The 19,239-nt window shown below is 43.4% G+C and overlaps 1 protein-coding gene across 1 annotated transcript; it reads left to right on the forward strand.

Annotated features, from left to right (window-relative positions):
- The first annotated feature begins 793 nt into the window (after positions 1-793).
- Positions 794-18,852, forward strand: NSUN5 (NOP2/Sun RNA methyltransferase 5). Its single transcript, XM_056558650.1, has 10 exons — positions 794-1,215; positions 3,641-3,763; positions 5,226-5,397; positions 5,479-5,587; positions 6,434-6,581; positions 6,667-6,782; positions 6,936-7,114; positions 13,861-14,071; positions 14,159-14,305; positions 18,583-18,852. Exons 1-10 carry the CDS (start codon positions 1,123-1,125, stop codon positions 18,749-18,751), a joined length of 1,467 nt encoding a protein of 488 aa, XP_056414625.1. The 5' UTR covers positions 794-1,122; the 3' UTR covers positions 18,752-18,852.
- The last annotated feature ends 387 nt before the right edge of the window (positions 18,853-19,239 follow it).

Genomic DNA, 19,239 nt, shown 5'->3' on the forward strand with positions numbered 1-19,239 from the left:
TGTCTATTGCAGAGATGGAGTGACTTTCTCCTGCGCTCGCATCTCTGCACTATACTCCGCCGGCCAGTGATGTGAATAGAACATCACTCATTCATATTTTCCTCAGAGCAGTGATTGGCTGCAACCATCTGGCCAATCCCCTCTCTGGGCGGAAAATATGAATGAGTGATGTTCTATTCACACTGGCCGGAGTACAGTGCAGAGATGCGAGCGCTGTATAGAGCCACTCTGCATCTCTGCTATATTATGGACGATCGCAGCGGGTGTCACGACTGACACCCGGGGCGATATGTCTATTAGTACAGGTACTACTACTCCCATCATGGAACAGTCTGTTCCATGCTGGGAGTAGTAGTACTACCTAAAAAATGTAAAAAACTGAGAAAAAAAAAGTGAAACACACACACACTTTAGTAAAAAAATAATAAAAAATTTGTAATAAAATATATACATTTTGTTAAATAAAATCTTTTACATCACTACTGCTAGTGCTGTGCAGCGTCGGCTCTGCTATGCATCTGAGGGAGAATCGTCTGAGGCATGACAGCGTTTTGGATGAGGGACTTTTGGATGAGGGAGATGTGGCTGAAGGATGACAGCGATTGGTGTGAGGGAGGAGGCGGGACGCCGTTACGCCTGACGGAGGACAGAGGTAGGGCTGACCACTGACGATGTCCTAAAATGGACACCGTACACGTACGGCATGTTAAACCATCGAAGCTTCAACCATCCGGCTTCTGATTTTGGTAACTTTTGGGTGGCCTTTTTGACTGCTGTGCCTGTGTATTGTCTTAGACATTGTACAGGAACTTATAAGAAGCTGAGGTAGTTTGGCACAAGGAGGTATCACCTGTCTATGTGGAAGGTTGGGGGGTCTTACTATTTAGAAACACTTTAGGAGTAATACTTTCCTATTCCCAGGATTGTTACTTCAAGATACAACCAATCACGTGGTTTCACACAGCAGCACGTGACTAGTCCCTATCCTGCAGCGCTCAGTACAGGATGCGGATGTTTCTGCTACTGTCGCCGCCAAGCGAGCCGCCTGGTAGTGTCGTGACGAGTCCACACTGTATGGCATAACAGGAGGAGACACGTGTGCTGGCGATCACCGGGAGAATCATGGCTCTGTACCAAACCGCGGCCGGGATCCTCGATAAACTGCAGCGGAAGGAGGGGGCTGTGAAGACCCTCGTATATGACAGTGGCTATAAGGTACAGAGATGGGGAGTGTTGTCTGACAGTGTGAACTGTGGGTCTACGACTGTTGCAAAACTACAATTCCGGCGGTCAGGGCATGCTGGGAACTGTAGTTTTGCAACAGCTGGAGGTCCACAGTTTGGAGACCCCTGCCCTTTTGTACTGATCCTCAACCCTTGAGGGCCCTATGTCAGTGGTCTTAAAACTGTGGATCTTAAACTGTTGCAAAACTACAACTCCCAGCATGCCCAAACAGCCGTTGGCTGCGTGGGCATGCTGGGAGTTGTAGTTTTGCAGCAGATGGAGGCACACAGTTTGAAGACCCCTGCCCTATAGTGCTGATCCTCAACCCGTGGGTCCCGGACTATTGCAAAATTACAATTCCTGGCTGTCTGGGCATGCTGGGAGTTGTAGTTTTGCAACAGCTGGAGCTCCACAGTTTGGAGACCACTGCCCTTTTGTACTAATCCTCAAACTGTTGGTCTCCGGGTGTTGCTGTCAGGGCTTTCTGGGAACTGTAGTTTTGCAACAGCTGGCCAGACACAGGTTGGGGAAGATTGCTCTATAGAGTAATATCACCAAATAAGCATAAGTAAAATACAATAGGGGAGATTTAGCAAAACCTGTCTAGATGAAAAGTTGCTGAGTTTCAGTTGTGATCTGATAGGTTGCTATGGTGCTGATTAGAGATGAGCGAACTTACAGTAAATTTGATTCGTCACGAACTTCTCAGCTCGGCAGTTGCTGACTTTTCCTGCATAAATTAGTTCAGCTTTCCGGTGCTCCGGTGGGCTGGAAAAGGTGGATACAGTCCTAGGAAAGAGTCTCCTAGGACTATATCCACCTTTTCCAGCCCACGGGATCACCTGAAAGCTGAACTAATTTATGCAGGATAAGTCAACAACCGCCGAGCCGAGAAGTTCGTGACGAATCGAATTTACTGTAAGTTCGCTCATCTCTAGTGCTGATGTCCACCAATAACCCCATAGATGCAATGATCAATGCTGATCACAGCATCTATAGGGAAATCGGAGGCCCCCCCCCCACTGTGCACTCGCAGGGGTCCGTTAAGTGCAGATGGCTGCCAGAGATCTCCTTATCGCCTGAGCTTCTTGTGATGCCTGGAAATCCAAGCAGAATAGATCACCAATAGACCTGATCAATTATTATGTTAAAACTTAGTACTAAGCAGGTCATAGCAATCTAATAGGGGGACTTAAAAAGGGTAATATAAGTATCAAAAGTTTTTAAAAATACGTAAAAGCTTGTCCCCCAATAAAAAATCACTCCCTTTTTCCATTAAAAAAAATAGTGTTTAAATAATAAAAGCACTATGTAACTGGTAGTGATTGTTCTCCCACACCTTGAATGGTGTAAACGTAAAAAAAAAAAAAATTCCAATCACCAGAATTGCTTCTTCATGTATAAGAAAAAAAATTATAAAAAGGGATCAATCAGTTCCATCCAAACAAAAATGGTACACATCAATACTACAGATCACAGTGCAAACAAATTTGCCCTGTAGACAAATAAAGTTATAGGAGTTCAAAATAGTAATATTCTAATAATAGTTTTCTGGTTTTGCCATACCTTTTATGGTAAAATTGGTGTTGCATTTCTCAAGTACGATTGGTTGCGCAAATAACAAGCCCTCATATGGGATTGAGTTATGGATTTTAGAAGGGGAGGTGGAAAAATTGAAAATGCAAAAATGAAATTGTCTGTGTCCTTTAAAGGGGTAGTCCAGTGGTGAAAAACTTATCCCCTATCCTAAGGATAGGGGATAAGTTTGAGATTGTGGGGGGTCCGACTGCTTGGGCCCCCTGCGATCTCTCTGTATGGGGGCCAGGCTCTCCGGCCAGATAGCGGGTGTCGACCTCCGCACGAAGCGGCGGCCGACACGCCCCCTCAATACATCTCTATGGAAGAGCCGGAGATTGCCGAAGGCAGCGCTTCGGCTCTGCCATAGATTTGTATTGAGGGGGCGTGTCGGCCACCGCTTCGTGCGGAGGTCGACACGCCCCCTTCCCGCGGGCTGTTGGGGCTCCGTACAGGAGATCGCAGGGGGCCCCAGCGGTCAGACCCCCCCGCGATCTCAAACTTATCCCCTATCCTTAGGATAGGGGATAAGTTGTTCACCACTGGGTCGCCACTGGACTACTCCTTTAAAGGGATATATTTACTGTTGACGAACACTCCTAAGTCCTTTTCCATGTCAGTTGTCCCAAGTGTTTTTCCCATTTAATACATAATCCTACCCTAACCTTCCATTTATCACATGCTCAGTTATATCTGTGGTAAAGGCCAAAAGGGAACAATTGTTGGGGTCCCCAGTTCTTACTGGCAAGTTACTTTATTTCATTTAAAGTGATGCTTTATTGCTGTGCATACATATGTAAAGGCCAGTGTCTATCTTATAGCATTTTCTTGCTTCTCTTAGAATGTGCGCCAGTTGTATGCTCTGCTCTGCGAGACGCTGCGCTACTCCTCTGTGATCCAAGATATCATCAACAATGCAGAACTGCTTCGTGGACCAAAGAAACTGCCTATGAACTTGGCCAAAGTGAGTAAAATAAAGTTAAACTTCAGGTTTGCACTACAGGGTTCCTTAAATTGTGCCTAAACTTTTATTTAAAGGGGCACTCCACCCCTAGACATCTTATCCCCTATCCAAAGAGTAGGGGATAAGATGTCTGAGACCCCCATGATCTCCCTGCAGCACCTGGCGTTCGTTTAGAGCATTGGATGCAGCATCGGAGGCTTGTGACGACAAGGCCACACCCCCTCAATGCAAGTCTATGGGAGGGGGCGTGACGCCCCCTCCCATAGACTTGCATTGAGGGAGCGTGGCCGTGAAGTCACGAGCTGGGTGTGACCATGACATTGCAAGCCTCCATCGCCCGTCATCTGGTCACAGAGCAAAGTTCGCTCCGTGCACTGGATGTCTGGGGTGACGCAGCGGAAATCCCCAGTGGCGGGACCCCTGCGATCAGACCTCTTATCTAGAGATGAGCAAACTTACAGTAAATTCGATTCGTCACGAACTTCTTGGCTCGGCAGTTGCTGACTTAACCTGCATAAATTAGTTCAGCTTTCAGGTGCTCCGGTGGGCTGGAGACTCTCTCCTAGGACTGTATCCACCTTTTCCAGCCCACCGGAGCACCTGAAAGCTGAACTAATTTATGCAGGATAAAGTCATCAACTGCCGAGCCGAGAAGTTCGTGATGAATCAAATTTACTGTAAGTTCGCTCATCTCTCATCTTATCCCCTATCCTTTGAATAGGGGATATGTTATGTTGTCTAGGGGCGGAGTACCCCTTTAACTTCTGATATGTCATAGTGATATACATGCACCAATGTCATGTGTGGGACTGCACCACTTTCTTTAGTTTTTGGGATGCTCAGAAAAGCCAGACGGACTCAAAGCCAGCAACATCTGCAATACAGTAAGAGAAAAGTCCAGCAATGCATCTTGTATATGCTGCTGAAATAAAAAATGCATTGGGGGATACTGGGCTTTTCTTACTTTGTCTTAGTGACATATCAAACATTGTGATCGGTAAAGGGCCTGCTGCTGAGACCCCCACCAATCGCTAGAATGAAGGGACAGTAGTGCTCAGCTCTCATGGGATAAAAAAACATATCAAAAGTTTTGACCAATCAGGACATCAAGCCTGCAAAAGTGCACGCTTAGTGCTTTCTCTCCTGGCTCTGTGTCACATGACCTGGACAAACTCATAATGGAAGTCAATGGGGCAGTCCAGGTCTAATAAATACAGTGTGGAGAGAAGTATATGGCTGAGTGCTTATCTCCCTGCTTGTTCTCATAATTGGTCAGGGTATTGGTCTTGTCTTGTCTAGACATCCCTGCAGGAGGACCCAATGGTTATCTGTTTGCTGTGGGTCTGTCAGCTTAAAACCAGGAGCGATCGATCAGCTGTAGGACTAATGTGAGATCAGACATTAGTAATTCTTGTATGGTAAAGAAATTGTGCGCTCAGTGCAGTTTGTCTTTCTGTCTCAGGTGTTGGTCTACGACTTGCTTTTTGGAAAAGGACTTCAATGTGGTGGTCGATGGAAGGTAAGCATCCTATCACAACGAGCAAGACTACACGCAGAGCTTGCAAAACTAAAAGTCAAGAAGAAGGTCAGCAGCAACCAGGACTTGTTGACATCAATGGGTGGCTCAACTGTAGGTATGTAGGGAACGCTCCAAATAGCGGGTGAAGAACCATCAATGTCTATGGTGTCCTATCTAAACAACTTTATCATGTTAGACCCTGCTTTGCCACGCTATGTACGTGTCAACACGCTGAAGACTTCCATGGATGATGTCATAACTTACTTCAAGCGTCAAGGCTATACCTACCTAGGCAAAGCCCGCAGGTAAGTACACGTCCTTCAGCTTAGAGGGGGTTGACTCATTTTCTGCTAATGTAATTCAATGCATACTAATAACGTCTCTTATTAATATAAAAAACAGGACAGAAATTTTGTGGAAAATATATTAGTCAGGTACTGCCTCCTTGTGCTCTCATTGTTCTGTACTGTCTGGATGGTACTTCAGTCCATACGTTGGATGGAGATAGAAGGGGGGTTTGACCATACGCCATTTACCTCTGCTGCGTTGTTATGGAGGAGGATGAATAACCTGTATGGTCACATGGCAATCCATCTTGTGGATGGGAATGCCATCCCGACAGGATAGAAGAATTGGTTATAGAGCTCTGCTTTGCCTCCCTTCAAGGGGTAGTCCGGGTTTATACATCTTATCCCCTATACAGAGGATAGGGGGAAAGATGTATGATCGCAGGGGTCCCGCTGCTTGGGACCCCGCGATCTCTGTGCAGCCTCCTACATTCTGTGATGGGTTCTGCCTCCGAGACGGGGATATGACGTCACGCCACGCCCCCTCCATTCATGTCTATGGGAGGGGGCGTGACGGCTGTCACGCCCCCTCCCATAGACATGAATGGAGGGGCGTGGCGTGACGTCATATCCCCGTCTCGGAGGCAGCACCCATCACAGAATGCTGGAGGCTGCACAGAGATCGTGGGGGTCCCCAGCGATCATACATCTTATCCCCTATCCTTTGGATAGTGGATAAGATGTATAAACCTGGAATATCCCTTTAAGTTGAAGTTCATGTCCCTAAATCCTTGACTAGGCCAAGGAAAATCGGCATACAAGTCTTCTATAGCATGTCTTTAAATATCATCTTGCTGTTCACAGAATTGAGGAGCTGGTTGATTTCGGACAGAAATCTGGTAAGAAGTTTCTTCAAGATCTTCACATTCCCAACCTCCTGGTTTTTTCACCTAAAACAGACTTTCATAAGGACTCCTTATACACAGCTGGACATCTTATATTGCAGGATAAGGTGAGCGAACCCCCGTATATATTCCACATAAGAAACACTTGTCATCTGCTCCAGACTTGTTACTAATAATACTAAGCTTCTCCAGGCAAGTTGTCTCCCCGCACTACTCCTGGACCCTCCTATGGGTGCCCATGTAATGGATGCTTGTGCTGCCCCTGGAAACAAAACAAGTCAACTGGCTGCCATAATACAGAATAAGGGGTAAGTATTGTCTGTGTAAATGTGGCAGTGCACACTTATCTAGTGTGTAGTTTGGTTAGAGCTAAATGTCAGTGGAATAGACCAATGATGAGCATTTCTTCAGATGACTTTGTTGTGAAAAATAAATTCTCTCTCAAACATTGATCATTTTAGAAAAGTTTTTGCCTTTGACCTTGACACAAAACGCTTGGCAACTATGAGTACGCTGCTGCTGCGTGCTGGAGTCACGTGTCAAGAACTGGCCAACCAGGACTTTCTTACAGTCAATCCGTGCGAAGCAAAATATCAGAAAGTCAGTCACATATTGGTGGATCCATCATGTAGCGGATCTGGTGAGTACTGACTGACCTACAGAATGCAGTAAGGGGGAAATCTTTTATGGCACCAGGTCCTGCGCGATTTTATTTGGGTTTTATTTATAAAGGGGTTATCCGGCTTTGAAGAATGTATTCCCTCTTCTGTGGATAGGGGTATTTGTGGCTGATCCCAGAGGGTCCGACTGCTGGGACCACCGCAATCTCCAGAACAGGTCCCTACTCTCCCCGCTAAACTCTCTGGACCCCCACCATCTGAAATGTACCCATCTCGGCATTGACAGCCTGCTCAGCCAATTACAGCCGTGTCCAACCTCAGTCGGTGATTGGCTGAAAACCGTTGAGACTGTGAGGTTAAAGGGGTATTCCAGGATTTCTTTTATTTGACTATGCTACAGGGGCTGTAAAGTTAGTGTAGTTCATAATATAGTGTCTGCACCTGTGTGTGATGGTTTTCTCACAATTTTTATGTGATTTTTCACCCCAATATTTATTTTTAACAGCATACAAAATGGCTGTTGTCTCAGATTTTTCCCAGCTTGCAATGCGGCCGAGACCTGACTCACTAGTCAGCTGATGACAGGGAGCCTGTCTGCTTCAATGGGTGGAGGGATCAATCTGCGACTAATGCAACAGCTGTAGGTACCCTGATTGAAAACCACAGGTCTTTTGATGGATGCAGCTCATTTATGTTTCAATGGGTGGGGTGCCTGATGTGTGGGAGGGAGGAAAATGGAATTGTGGGATTTGTAGTCAAAAAAAGAAAATTCAAACAGGAAATACAAGTTCACAAAAAGCTAGCCACAGTATTATGGTAATCTCACAACATAGCCATTTAACCCCAAGACAAGCGCAGATCCTTCCTAAGAATGTCCATTACTGTCTGCCAGGTACATACTAAAATCCCCTTATGCTGGATAACCCCTTTAATGTCGGGCCCTTTTCTAGAGATCACAGGGGGTAAGGATCTCAAGAAAAGGGATACATTTTTTTAAAAGCTGGATTACCGATTTAACTCTTTACCCCCTTAAGGACTCAGGGTTTTTCAGTTTTTGCACTTTCGTTTTTTCCTCCTTACCTTTTAAAAATCATAACCCTTTAAATTTTGCACCTAAAAATCCATATGATGGCTTATTTTTTGCGTCGCCAATTCTACTTTGCAGTGACATTAGTCATTTTGCCCAAAAATGCACGGCGAAACGGGGAAAAAAAATCATTGTGCGACAAAATTGAAGAAAAAAACGCCATTTTGTAACTTTTGGGGGCTTCCGTTTCTACGCAGTGCATATTTCGGTAAAAATTACACATTATTATTCTGTAGGTCCATACGGTTAAAATGATACCCTACTTATATAGGTTTGATTTTGTCGCACTTCTGGAAAAAATCATAACTACATGCAGAAAAATGTATACGTTTAAAAATGTCATCTTCTGACCCCTATAACTTTTTTTTTATTTTTCCACGTACAGGGCGGTATGAGGACTCCTTTTTTGCGCTGTGATCTGAAGTTTTTATTGGTATGATTTTTGTTTTGATCGGACTTTTTGATCACTTTTTATTCATTTTTTAATGGTATAAAAAGTGACCAAAAATGCGCTTTTTTTGACTTTGGAATTTTTTTCACGTACGCCATTGACCATGCGGTTTAATTAATTATATATTTTTATAGTTCGGACATTTACGCACGCGGCGATACCACATATGTTTATTTTTATTTTATTTTTTACCCTGTTTTATTTTTTTTTTTATGGGAAAAGGGGGGTGATTCAAACTTTTATTAGGGAAGGGGTTAAATGACCTTTATTAACACTTTTTTTTTGCAGTGTTATAGGTCCCATAGGGACCTATAACACTGCACACACTGATCTCCTATGCTGATCACTGGCATGTATTAACACACCTGTGATCAGTGTTATCGGCGCTTGACTGCTCCTGCCTGGATCTCAGGCACGGAGCAGTCATTCGCCGATCGGACACCGAGGAGGCAGCTAAGGGCCCTCCCGGTGTCCTGCAAGCTGTTCGGGATGCCGCGATTTCACCGCGGCGGTCCCGAACAGCCCGACTGAGCAGCCGGGTCACTTTCACTTTAGAAGCGGCTTCTAAAGGGTTAATACCGCACATCGCCGCGATGCGTGGTATTAGCCGCGGGTCCCGGCCGTTGATGAGCGCCGGGACCGACGCGATATGATGCGGGATCGCGGCGCGATCCTGCTTCATATCGCGGGAGCCGGCGCAGGACGTAAATATACGTCCTGCGTCGTTAAGGGGTTAATACTCATTGGGGGAGATTTATCAAAGGATTTAGACTGGTTTTTCCTGTCTAAATTTGTCGCACAGAAAGTCGCAGTCTAAATATGTGCGACTTTTTTGCGACTTTTGCTCTAGAGGATTTTTAGAACATGCTGCATGCAAGTCTATTTTAGACGGAAATGCATTGGAAAATGCATTGGTGCTGAATTTATCAAGTGCGACTTTTGTGCGACAAGTCGCATCTGCCCAAAATACGCTGAAATGTCAGACCATGTTGGAGCAGGTCTAAATGCAGTTTAAGCTGTAGACCCTGAAGTCTGAGCACAGAATTTATCAAGGACTGTGAGACCTTTAATAAATTAGGAGCACAATAGACAGGAGACTACCACATACGCTGGTCTATAAGCATACCCAGAATAGACTAGATTAGTAAATGTCCCCCATTGAGTTTTTATTTGAAGTCGTTTTTATGCGTGTGGTGGTTTAACAACTCAAAGTTTTTATGTGCTGGGCCAATTTTAATTTGACATTTTTTTTCCCCCCTATTGTAGTTTTAATTATGGCTAAAGTGTAAAAAGTACTTAAACTGTTTTAATTTAGTGTTAAAATGTGAAATAGTTTATTTTTATTCCTTTTGGAGGGGTCGCATGTTCTTTCTATTTGCACTGAAAAAGCAAAAATTGGTCAGCACATCCTACACAACTATAGTATGAAATAAGTATGCAGGTGCACGCTGCTGCGGCTGAACTACAAATACAAACAAGAGGATAACAGCAGCACACTGCTAGCACTAAGATATATGTGAAATACGACACATTTTACATTGCAATACTGCTATAGAGTAAAATAGAAGTTCCTAGCTTACCATTTGGCCAAATAGGGAGAGATTTATCAAAACCTGTGCAAAGGAAAAGTTGACCATAGAAACCAATCAGATCGCTTTTTTCCATTTTGCAGAGGCCTTGTTAAAAATGAAAGTTTTTTTTTTTTTAAATGATTGGTTGCTATGGGCAACTGGGCAACTTTTCCTTTGCACAGGTTTTGATAAATCTCCCCCATAGTGTGTACCATCCTACCATGACAAGGTGACCTCATTTGGGACGGACCCTTAGCAGCGGAAAATCCACCGTCAAAAGAATCTCCGTCATTCTTTCAGCAGAATATGCGCAGAATACATTGCTGTATAAGGGGACAGCAGAATAGGTGGCCAGTGGCTACATTATTCCAGGTTTCAGCCATTGGCCACCACATGTGGTTGTAGTTTTATGAATATACGAATATGCAAAAACAAGGGTTGCACACCTGTTAAAACATCCTTTAATGATGCAAGCTAAAAGATACCTCATAACATAGAGGTACAGAGGCCTGTTTTTGACCAATTTGAACAAGTATTAAAATGAAAAAACAAGTCCTATTAATATTCAGTAGCTGTACCCTTAAATGGCTACTCCACTGGCCAGCGTTTGGAAGTAAATGTTCCGAACGCTATTTTTGCACTGCGGGGGTCAACCACGCCCCCTCAATGCAAGTCTTTGGGAGGGGGCATGACGGCCCCCCTCCCATAGACTTGTATTGAGGGGGCGTGGCCAACCCCCGCAGCGTGAAAATAGCATTCTGAACATTTACCAGTGGAGTACCCCTTTAACCCCTTAAGGACCAGGGTTTTTTTCCCTTTTTGCACTTTAATTTTTTCCTCCTTACCTTTAAAAAATCTTAACTCTTTCAATTTTGCACCTAAAAATCCATATGATGGCTTATTTTTTGCGCCACTAATTCTACTTTGTAATAACATCAGTAATTTTACCCAAAAATCTACGACGAAACAGAGAAAAAAATCATTGTGCGACAAAATTTAAGAAAAAATAGCATTTTGTAACTTTTGGGGGCTTCCATTTCTACGCAGTACATCTTTCATTAAAAATGACACCTTCTCTTTATTCTGTAGATAGGTTTAACTTATACCTTACTCATATACAGTCATGGCCATAAATGTTGGCACCCCTGAAATTTTTCTAGAAAATGAAGTATTTCTCACAGAAAACGATTGCAGTAACACATGTTTTGCTATACACATGTTTATTCCCTTTGTGTGTATTGGAACTAAACCAAAAAAGGAGGAAAAAAAGAAAATTGGACATAATGTCACACCAAACTCCAAAACTGGGCTGGACAAAATTATTGGCACCCTTATAATATTTGGTTGCACACCCTTTGGAAAAAATAACTGAAGCTGTGGCTTCCTATAACCATCAATAAGCTTCTTACACCTCTCAGCCAGAATGTTGGATCACTCTTCCTTTGCAAACTGCTCCAGGTCTCTCTTATTGGAAGGGCGCCTTTTCCCAACAGCAATTTTAAGATCTCTCCACAGGTGTTCAATGGGATTTAGATCTGGACTCATTGCTGGCCCCTTCAGAACTCTCCAGCTCTTTGTTGCCATCCATTTCTGGGTGATTTTAACATGTATGTTTGGGGGTCATTGTCCTGCTGGAAGACCCAATATCTCGGACGCAAACCCAGCTTTCTGACACTGGGCTGTACAGTGCGACCCAAAATCCGTTGGCAATCCTCAGATTTCATGATGCCTTGCACACATTCAAGGCACCCAGTGCCAGAGGCAGCAAAACAACCCCAAAACATAATCGAACCTCCACCATATTTCACTGTAGGTACTGTGTTCTTTTCTTTGTAGGCTTCATTGCATTTTCGGTAAACAGTAGAATGATGTGCTTTACCAAAAAGCTCTATCTTGGTCTCATATGTCCTCAAGACATTTTCCCAGAAGCATTTTGGCAAAATGTAGTCTTGCTTTTTTATGTCTCTGTGTAAGCAGTGGGGTCCTCCTGGGTCTCCTGCCATAGCGTTTCATTTCATTTAAATGTTGACGGATAGTTCGCGCTGACACTGATGCTCTCTGAGCCTCCAGGACAGCTTGAATATCTTTGGAACTTGTTTGGGGATGCTTATCCACCATCCGGACTATCCTGCGTTGACACCTTTCATCAGTTTTTCTCTTTTGTCCACGCCCAGGGAGATTAGCTACAATGCCATGGGTTGCAAACTTCTTGATAATGTTGCGCACTGTGGACAAAGGCAAATCTAGATCTCTGGAGATGGACTTGTAACCTTGAGATTGTTGATATTTTTCCATAATTTTGGTTCTCAAGTCCTTAGACAGTTCTCTTCTCCTCTTAGTGTGGCACACACAGACACACACACACTGCTTAGTGTGGCACACACAGACACACACACTGCTTAGTGTGTCACACACAGACACACAATGCAAAGACTAAGTGAACTTCTCTTCTTTTTATCTGCTTTCAGGTGTGATTTTTATATTGCCCACATCTGTTACTTGCCCCAGGTGAGTTTAAAGGTGCATCACATGCTTGAAACAATCTTATTTTTCCACAATTTTGAAAGGGTGCCAATAATTTTGTCCAGACCATCTTTGGAGTTTGGTATGACATTATGTCCAATTTACATTTTTTTCCCTCCCTTTTTTGGTTTAGTTCCAATACACACAAAGGGAATAAACATGTGTATAGCAAAACATGTGTTACTGCAATACCTCATTTTCTAGAAAAATTTCAGGGGTGCCAATATTTACGGCCAAGACTGTAGGTTTGATTTTTTCGTACTTCTGGAAAAAAAATCATAACTACATGCAGGAAAATGTATACGTTTAAAATTATCATCTTCTGACCCCTATAACTTTTACTTTTTCGTTTATGGGGCGATATGAGGGCTCATTTTTTGTGCCGTGATCTGAAGTTTTTACCGGTACCATTTTTGTATTGATTGGACTTTTTGATTGCTTTTTATTCATTTTTTCATGATATAAAAATAATTTTTTGGCGCGTACACCATTGACCGTGCAGTTTAATTAATTATATATTTTTATAACTCGGACATTTCTGCACACGGCGATACCACATATGTTTATTTTTACTTACACTGTTGTTTTTTTTTAAATGGGAAAAGGGATGTGATTCTTACTTTTATTAGGGAAGGGGTTAAATGATCTTTATGAATTATTTTTTTTTTTTTACAGTGTTATAGCTCCCATAGGGGGCTATAACACTGCACACACTGATCTTTTACATTGATCATTGTTATCCCATAGGATAGCATTGATCAATGATTCTGCCTCTTGACTGCTCATGCCTGGATCTCAGGCACGGAGCAGTCATTTGGCGATTGGACACGCAGGAGGAAGGTAGGGGACCCTCCATGTGTCCTTCATCTGTTTGGTCCCGAACAGCCCACTGAGCTAGCCGGGGTAGTTTACTTTAACTTTAGCCAATCAACTTTGAACGCCACGTCTAAAGGGTTAATAACGCACGGCTATTAGCTGACCCGCTATGACTCGTGTTATAGAAAGGGAGAGGACTCAGGACGTACAGGTACACCCTGTGTCCTTAAGGAGTTAAAGATCTTGTTCATGGACACACTCTTGGGCATGTTTTTAAAAAATGGGATCCTCACTGGCAATGTAATTTACATTTCTCAGGCATGCCAGATCGGATGAGGGTCCTCACAGATGAGGCAGGGTCTGAAAAGGAAGAGAGGCTGCAGGCGCTGTCAGCTTTCCAGAGACGGGCTCTCTCCCATGCTCTCACGTTCCCTTATGTGCAGTATGTTGTGTACTCTACCTGCTCCATACACCAGCAGGAAAATGAGGATGTGGTGAAGGATATTCTGGAGCAACACCCAGACTTCAGGTATATGCGTATATGGTCTCAGCCTCTAGTGAACCATAACTATTATTCTGCAGCCATATTACAATGTCATTTCTTTACTTCCTGCAGGTTGGTGAATGTTCTTCCCTCCTGGCCATTGCGCGGGCTGAACACGTTCCCTGGGTCAGAGTGTTGTCTGCGGGCTTCTTTGTCACAAACTCTGACAAATGGATTTTTTGTAGCGCTGTTTCAGCGCAAGAGCCCAGAGGAGAAGAGGTACAATACTATGTCTATTTGCTAAACAGGTTTTCATTAATGACACAAGACTCTAAATGCATTGCAGGGTTTTTCCGTTTTCGCACTTTAGTTTTTTCCTCCTCACCTTGTAAAAATCATAAACCTTTCAATTTTGCACCTACAGACCCATATGATGGCTTATTTTTTGCGCCACCAATTGTACTTTGTAATGACATCAATCATTTTACCCAAAAATCTATGGCAAAAGCCAAAAATAATTTTGTAATTTTTGGGGGCTTTCATTTGTGCTGGGCGGTATGACCAAAAATGTAGATCACAGTATATTTCTAAATTATGGCGGTTTCACGGTAATTTTTTTTCACTCATTTCCCCCCTCTCTAATGAGTTATCAGCCGCAGATGCTGGGGAACTAATCATATATGACTTGCGGGTGCTGCTCTGCTTCTCCTCCCGACCGCACCTCCTCAGCCGCAGCACTCTTTCCCCAGATCTAATCATATGTTACCTGCAGGCGCTTTTCTGCTTCTCCTCCTGTATGCCGCAGTACTGCACATTCTCCCCACGTCTGGAAATGATTGATTTGTGAGCCGCGGCCGCAGGGCTTCTGTTCTGATTGGAGAACGGAAGCTGTCACCTCTCCCTGAAAGCCAGTGAGCCGGTGGTGTTGATCCCTGTCCCTTCTGATCAGAACAGAAGCTCTGCGCCCGCGGCTCACTGGCTTTCAGGGCTTGCAGGGGGAGGTGACAGCTTCCGTTTTCCGATCAGAACAGAAGCCATGCGCCCAAGGAGAAGCAGAGCAGCGCCTGAGGGTAACATATGATTAGTTCCCCAATGTGAGGACAGAGCGCTGCGTCTGATAATTCATTCTGGGGATGTGGGGTGGGGTGGGGCCTGACCGGAATTGCGGTATATGAAAAATTGATATTGTAAAAAAAAAAAAAAAAACACACCGCTAACCGATATACCGCCCAGCACTAGCTTCCGTTTCTACACAGTAAATTTTTTGGTACCATTTTTGTTTTGATCTGACTGTTTGATCGCTTTTTATTCTTTTTTTTTTTTATGGTATAAAAATTGAACAAAAATACGCTATTTTGGACTTTGGAATTTTTTTGCACATACGCCATTGACTGTGCGGTTTAATTAACAATATATTTTTATAGTTTGCACATTTACACACGCGTCGATACCACGTATGTTTATTTTTATGTTTATTTACACTTTTTTTTTTTTTTTATGGGAAAAGGGGGGTGATTAAAACTTTTATTAAGGGGGGGGGGTTAAATGAGCTTTAACTTTTTTAATAGTTTAACTTTTTTTTATAGCCCATAGAGGCTATAACATAGCACACATCATGCCATAGCATATCATTGATCAGGGTTATCGCCGCTTGACTGCTCCTGTCTGGATCTCATGCACGGGGCAGTAATTTGGCGATCGGACGATGAGGGGGAAGGTAGGAACCCTCCTCGTGTCCATACAGCTGATTAGGACACCGCAGTGGTCCCGATCAGCCCGTCTGAGATGCCGAGAAGCATATTTTTTTTTTACTTTAGACACGGCGATCAACTTTGATCGCCGCATCTAAAGGGTTAATAGCGCACATCACTGCGATCTGTGACGCGTGCTATTAGCCACGGGTCCTGGCTTTCATTACCCGCCGGGATCGACCCGATATCGCGTGACCCTGCGTTATATCCCGGGAGTGGGTGCAGGACATTCAGGTATGCCCAGGGTCCTCAAAGAGTTAAGGCCCTGTTCACAAAACCGGGAATTCAAGCAGAATGCGCTTGCAGCTGCCTTAATTTCAATAGGATTCCGCTGCTTCGTTCAGATGTTGGGGGTTCTGATGCAGAACATGTTCCCGGAGAAATCTGCCTTCTGTCAATGGGGCGGCACAGATTAACAGAGTGTATTCCTTGAAGTGTGAACAGACGCAAAGGCCTAATGTCAAACAGGTTTTTTATTTTTTATTTTTTTAACCCCTTAAGGACTCAGCCCATCTTGGCCTTAAGGACTCAGACAATTTAATTTTTACGTTTTCATTTTTTCCTCCTCGCCTTCTAAAAATCATAACTCTTTTATATTTTCATCCACAGACTAGTATGAGGGCTTGTTTTTTGCGCGACCAGTTGTCCTTTGTAATGACATCACTCATTATATCATAAAATGTATGGCGCAACAAAAAACACTATTTTTGTGGGGAAATTAAAACGAAAAACGCAATTTTGCTAATTTTGGAAGGTTTTGTTTTCACGCCGTACAATTTCTGGTAAAAATGACATGTGTTCTTTATTCTGAGGGTCAATACGATTAAAATGATACCCATTATTATATACTTTTATATTATTGTTGCGCTTATAAAAAATCACAAACTTTTTAACCAAATTAGTACGTTTATAATCCCTTTATTTTGATGACCTATAACTTTTTTTTATTTTTCAGTATAAGCGGCGGTATGGGGGCTCATTTTATGCGCTATGATCTGTACTTTTTTTTGATACCACATTTGTATATAAAAAACTTTTAATACATTTTTTATAATTTTTTTTTAAATAAAATGTATTAAAAAAGTAGGAATTTTGGACTTTTTAAATTTTTTTTCGTTCACGCCGTTCACCGTACGGGATCATTAACATTTTATTTTAATAGTTCGGACATTTACGCACGCGGCGATACCAAATATGTCTATAAAAAATGTTTTTTACGCTTTTTGGGGGTAAAATAGGAAAAAACGGACGTTTTACTTTTTTATTGGGGGAGGGGATTTTTCACTTTTTTTTTACTTTTACATTTTTTTTAAATTTTTTTTTACACTTGAATAGTCCCCATAGGGGACTATTCATAGCAATACCATGATTGCTAATACTGATCTGTTCTATGTATAGGACATAGAACAGATCAGTATTATCGGTCATCTCCTGCTCTGGTCTGCTCGATCACAGACCAGAGCAGGAGACGCCGGGAGCCGCACGGAGGAAGGTGAGGGGACCTCCGTGCGGCGTTATGAATGATCGGATCCCCGCAGCAGCGCTGCGGGCGATCCGATCGTTCATTTTAATTGCGAACTCCCGCAGATGCCGGGATCTGTATTGATCCCGGCACCTGAGGGGTTAATGGCGGACGCCCGCGAGATCGCGGGCGTCGGCCATTGCCGGCGGGTCCCTGGCTGCGATCAGCAGCCGGGATCAGCCGCGCATGACACGGGCATCGCTCCGATGCCCGCGGTTATGCTTAGGACGTAAATGTACGTCCTGGTGCGTTAAGTACCACCTCACCAGGACGTACATTTACGTCCTGCGTCCTTAAGGGGTTAAACTACAATTGCGTTTTTTGAGCCAAAGACTCAGCGGGAAGGAAAAGTTCAAGTCTTTTATTTATGACCCTCATTTCTTTTTAATCCACTTGTGGTTTTGACTCAGACTGCAAAACGCATTTCACCCAAGGCAAAGACTTACTGGCAGTCACATTTGTTGTGGCTACATAAATGAGTTAGGGGCTGTATAGTGGAGGTGGCTGGCACTTTCTATGAGGATATTTAGTAATAAAATGTCTGATCGCAGGGGACCCCTGTGATCTCGATGCAGCCCCCAGCATTCTGTGCCAGGCGCTGCCTCTGACATGTCACATCTCGGAGGCAGCACCCGGCACAGAATGCTGGGGCCTACTCAGAGATTGCAGGGGTCCCAGCGGTGGGACACCTGTGATCAGACATCTTATAAATGAAGATGTATAAGTTCGAAATATCCCTTTTAAGAAATAAAGCTAAAAGCAGGAAGTTGTAAAAAAAAAAAAAAATGATTACTGGTCTGTTACTCCCTTGTGGCTCCAGCACTGACCCAGGTGCTCTCTCCATTCTTTATTCTCTTGCATCAGTTTTCTGTACATCCAGTCACTAGCTTCATTGATGATGAATACAGAATGGCAGGAACACTGGAGGAATTGTAATTTCTTATACTTCCTGTTTACCCCATTCAGCACAAAATACCTTTTCCCACCCCTGATAGCAGAAGTCCTACAAATAGCTTTTGTGCTCAGACCCATTTGGCTCTTTTGTTTTTGCACTGAACAGACCCCAAATGGCTCACAGGACAACAGACACCATCGAGGTCCCATTGACTTGAATGGGGTCAGTTGAAGATCCAGTATTTTATCAGAGTTGGGGGAGAGAAACACACTATTTACCAGAGCACAATGGCAGTGTGATTGAGTCCTTAGCTGGTGACCCAACGTATACTTTCTAATCGTATTAGGCATCATGTTTTATTATGTGTACATTTTCTTATGATTTCCAGCACCTCTGAAGAACCAAAGCAACACACTCTGCAAGTAAATGCTGAGGATAAGAAGTCTGAAGCTTCTCAGGGCCAGTCTAAAAGGAAGTCAGAAGGCATCAGTCAAGACTCCTTGACCCGTACAAAGAAAAAGCATAAGAAGAAGAAACATAAAACAGTCCAGTCATGATTTATTTAATCTCATGCTGTCTGTCTTGTAAATGGATTTGTACTAACTTAAAGTTTACCTGTCATTCAAAAGATTAAAAATAAATAAATGAATGAATTAAGGCTTTGCTGTTAAGCTCCTAAGTATCCCATCTCTAAACAATTACATTAACGTGGTCTAAGGTGATAGGAGGTGCTCAACCCCTAGTGCAGTTGTGCACCTACGCTGGAGTGGAGGACCTGCACTTGTGGACCACACTATGGATTCACTCCTGTGGTAAATGTAAAAAATGACATTGGCTAACCCTCAAAACTGATGTAAATTTGAGACATTAGCCAGTATATCCTTATATGAAAGACATACCTGAGCCCGCACACCACGCCAAGGTTTCTCAAGTTGTACGGGATCTAACACTAACCTACCTAGCCGGATAAACAAAGCCAGGAACCAAATTACAGCAGCCTTAGGTCCGACTTGCAGATTGCTCCCCAGTTACCTCCAGTGTGGGC

The sequence above is a fragment of the Hyla sarda genome, chromosome 2 (assembly GCF_029499605.1).
Source record: "Hyla sarda isolate aHylSar1 chromosome 2, aHylSar1.hap1, whole genome shotgun sequence".
In the NCBI taxonomy this organism is placed as follows: domain Eukaryota; kingdom Metazoa; phylum Chordata; class Amphibia; order Anura; family Hylidae; genus Hyla; species Hyla sarda.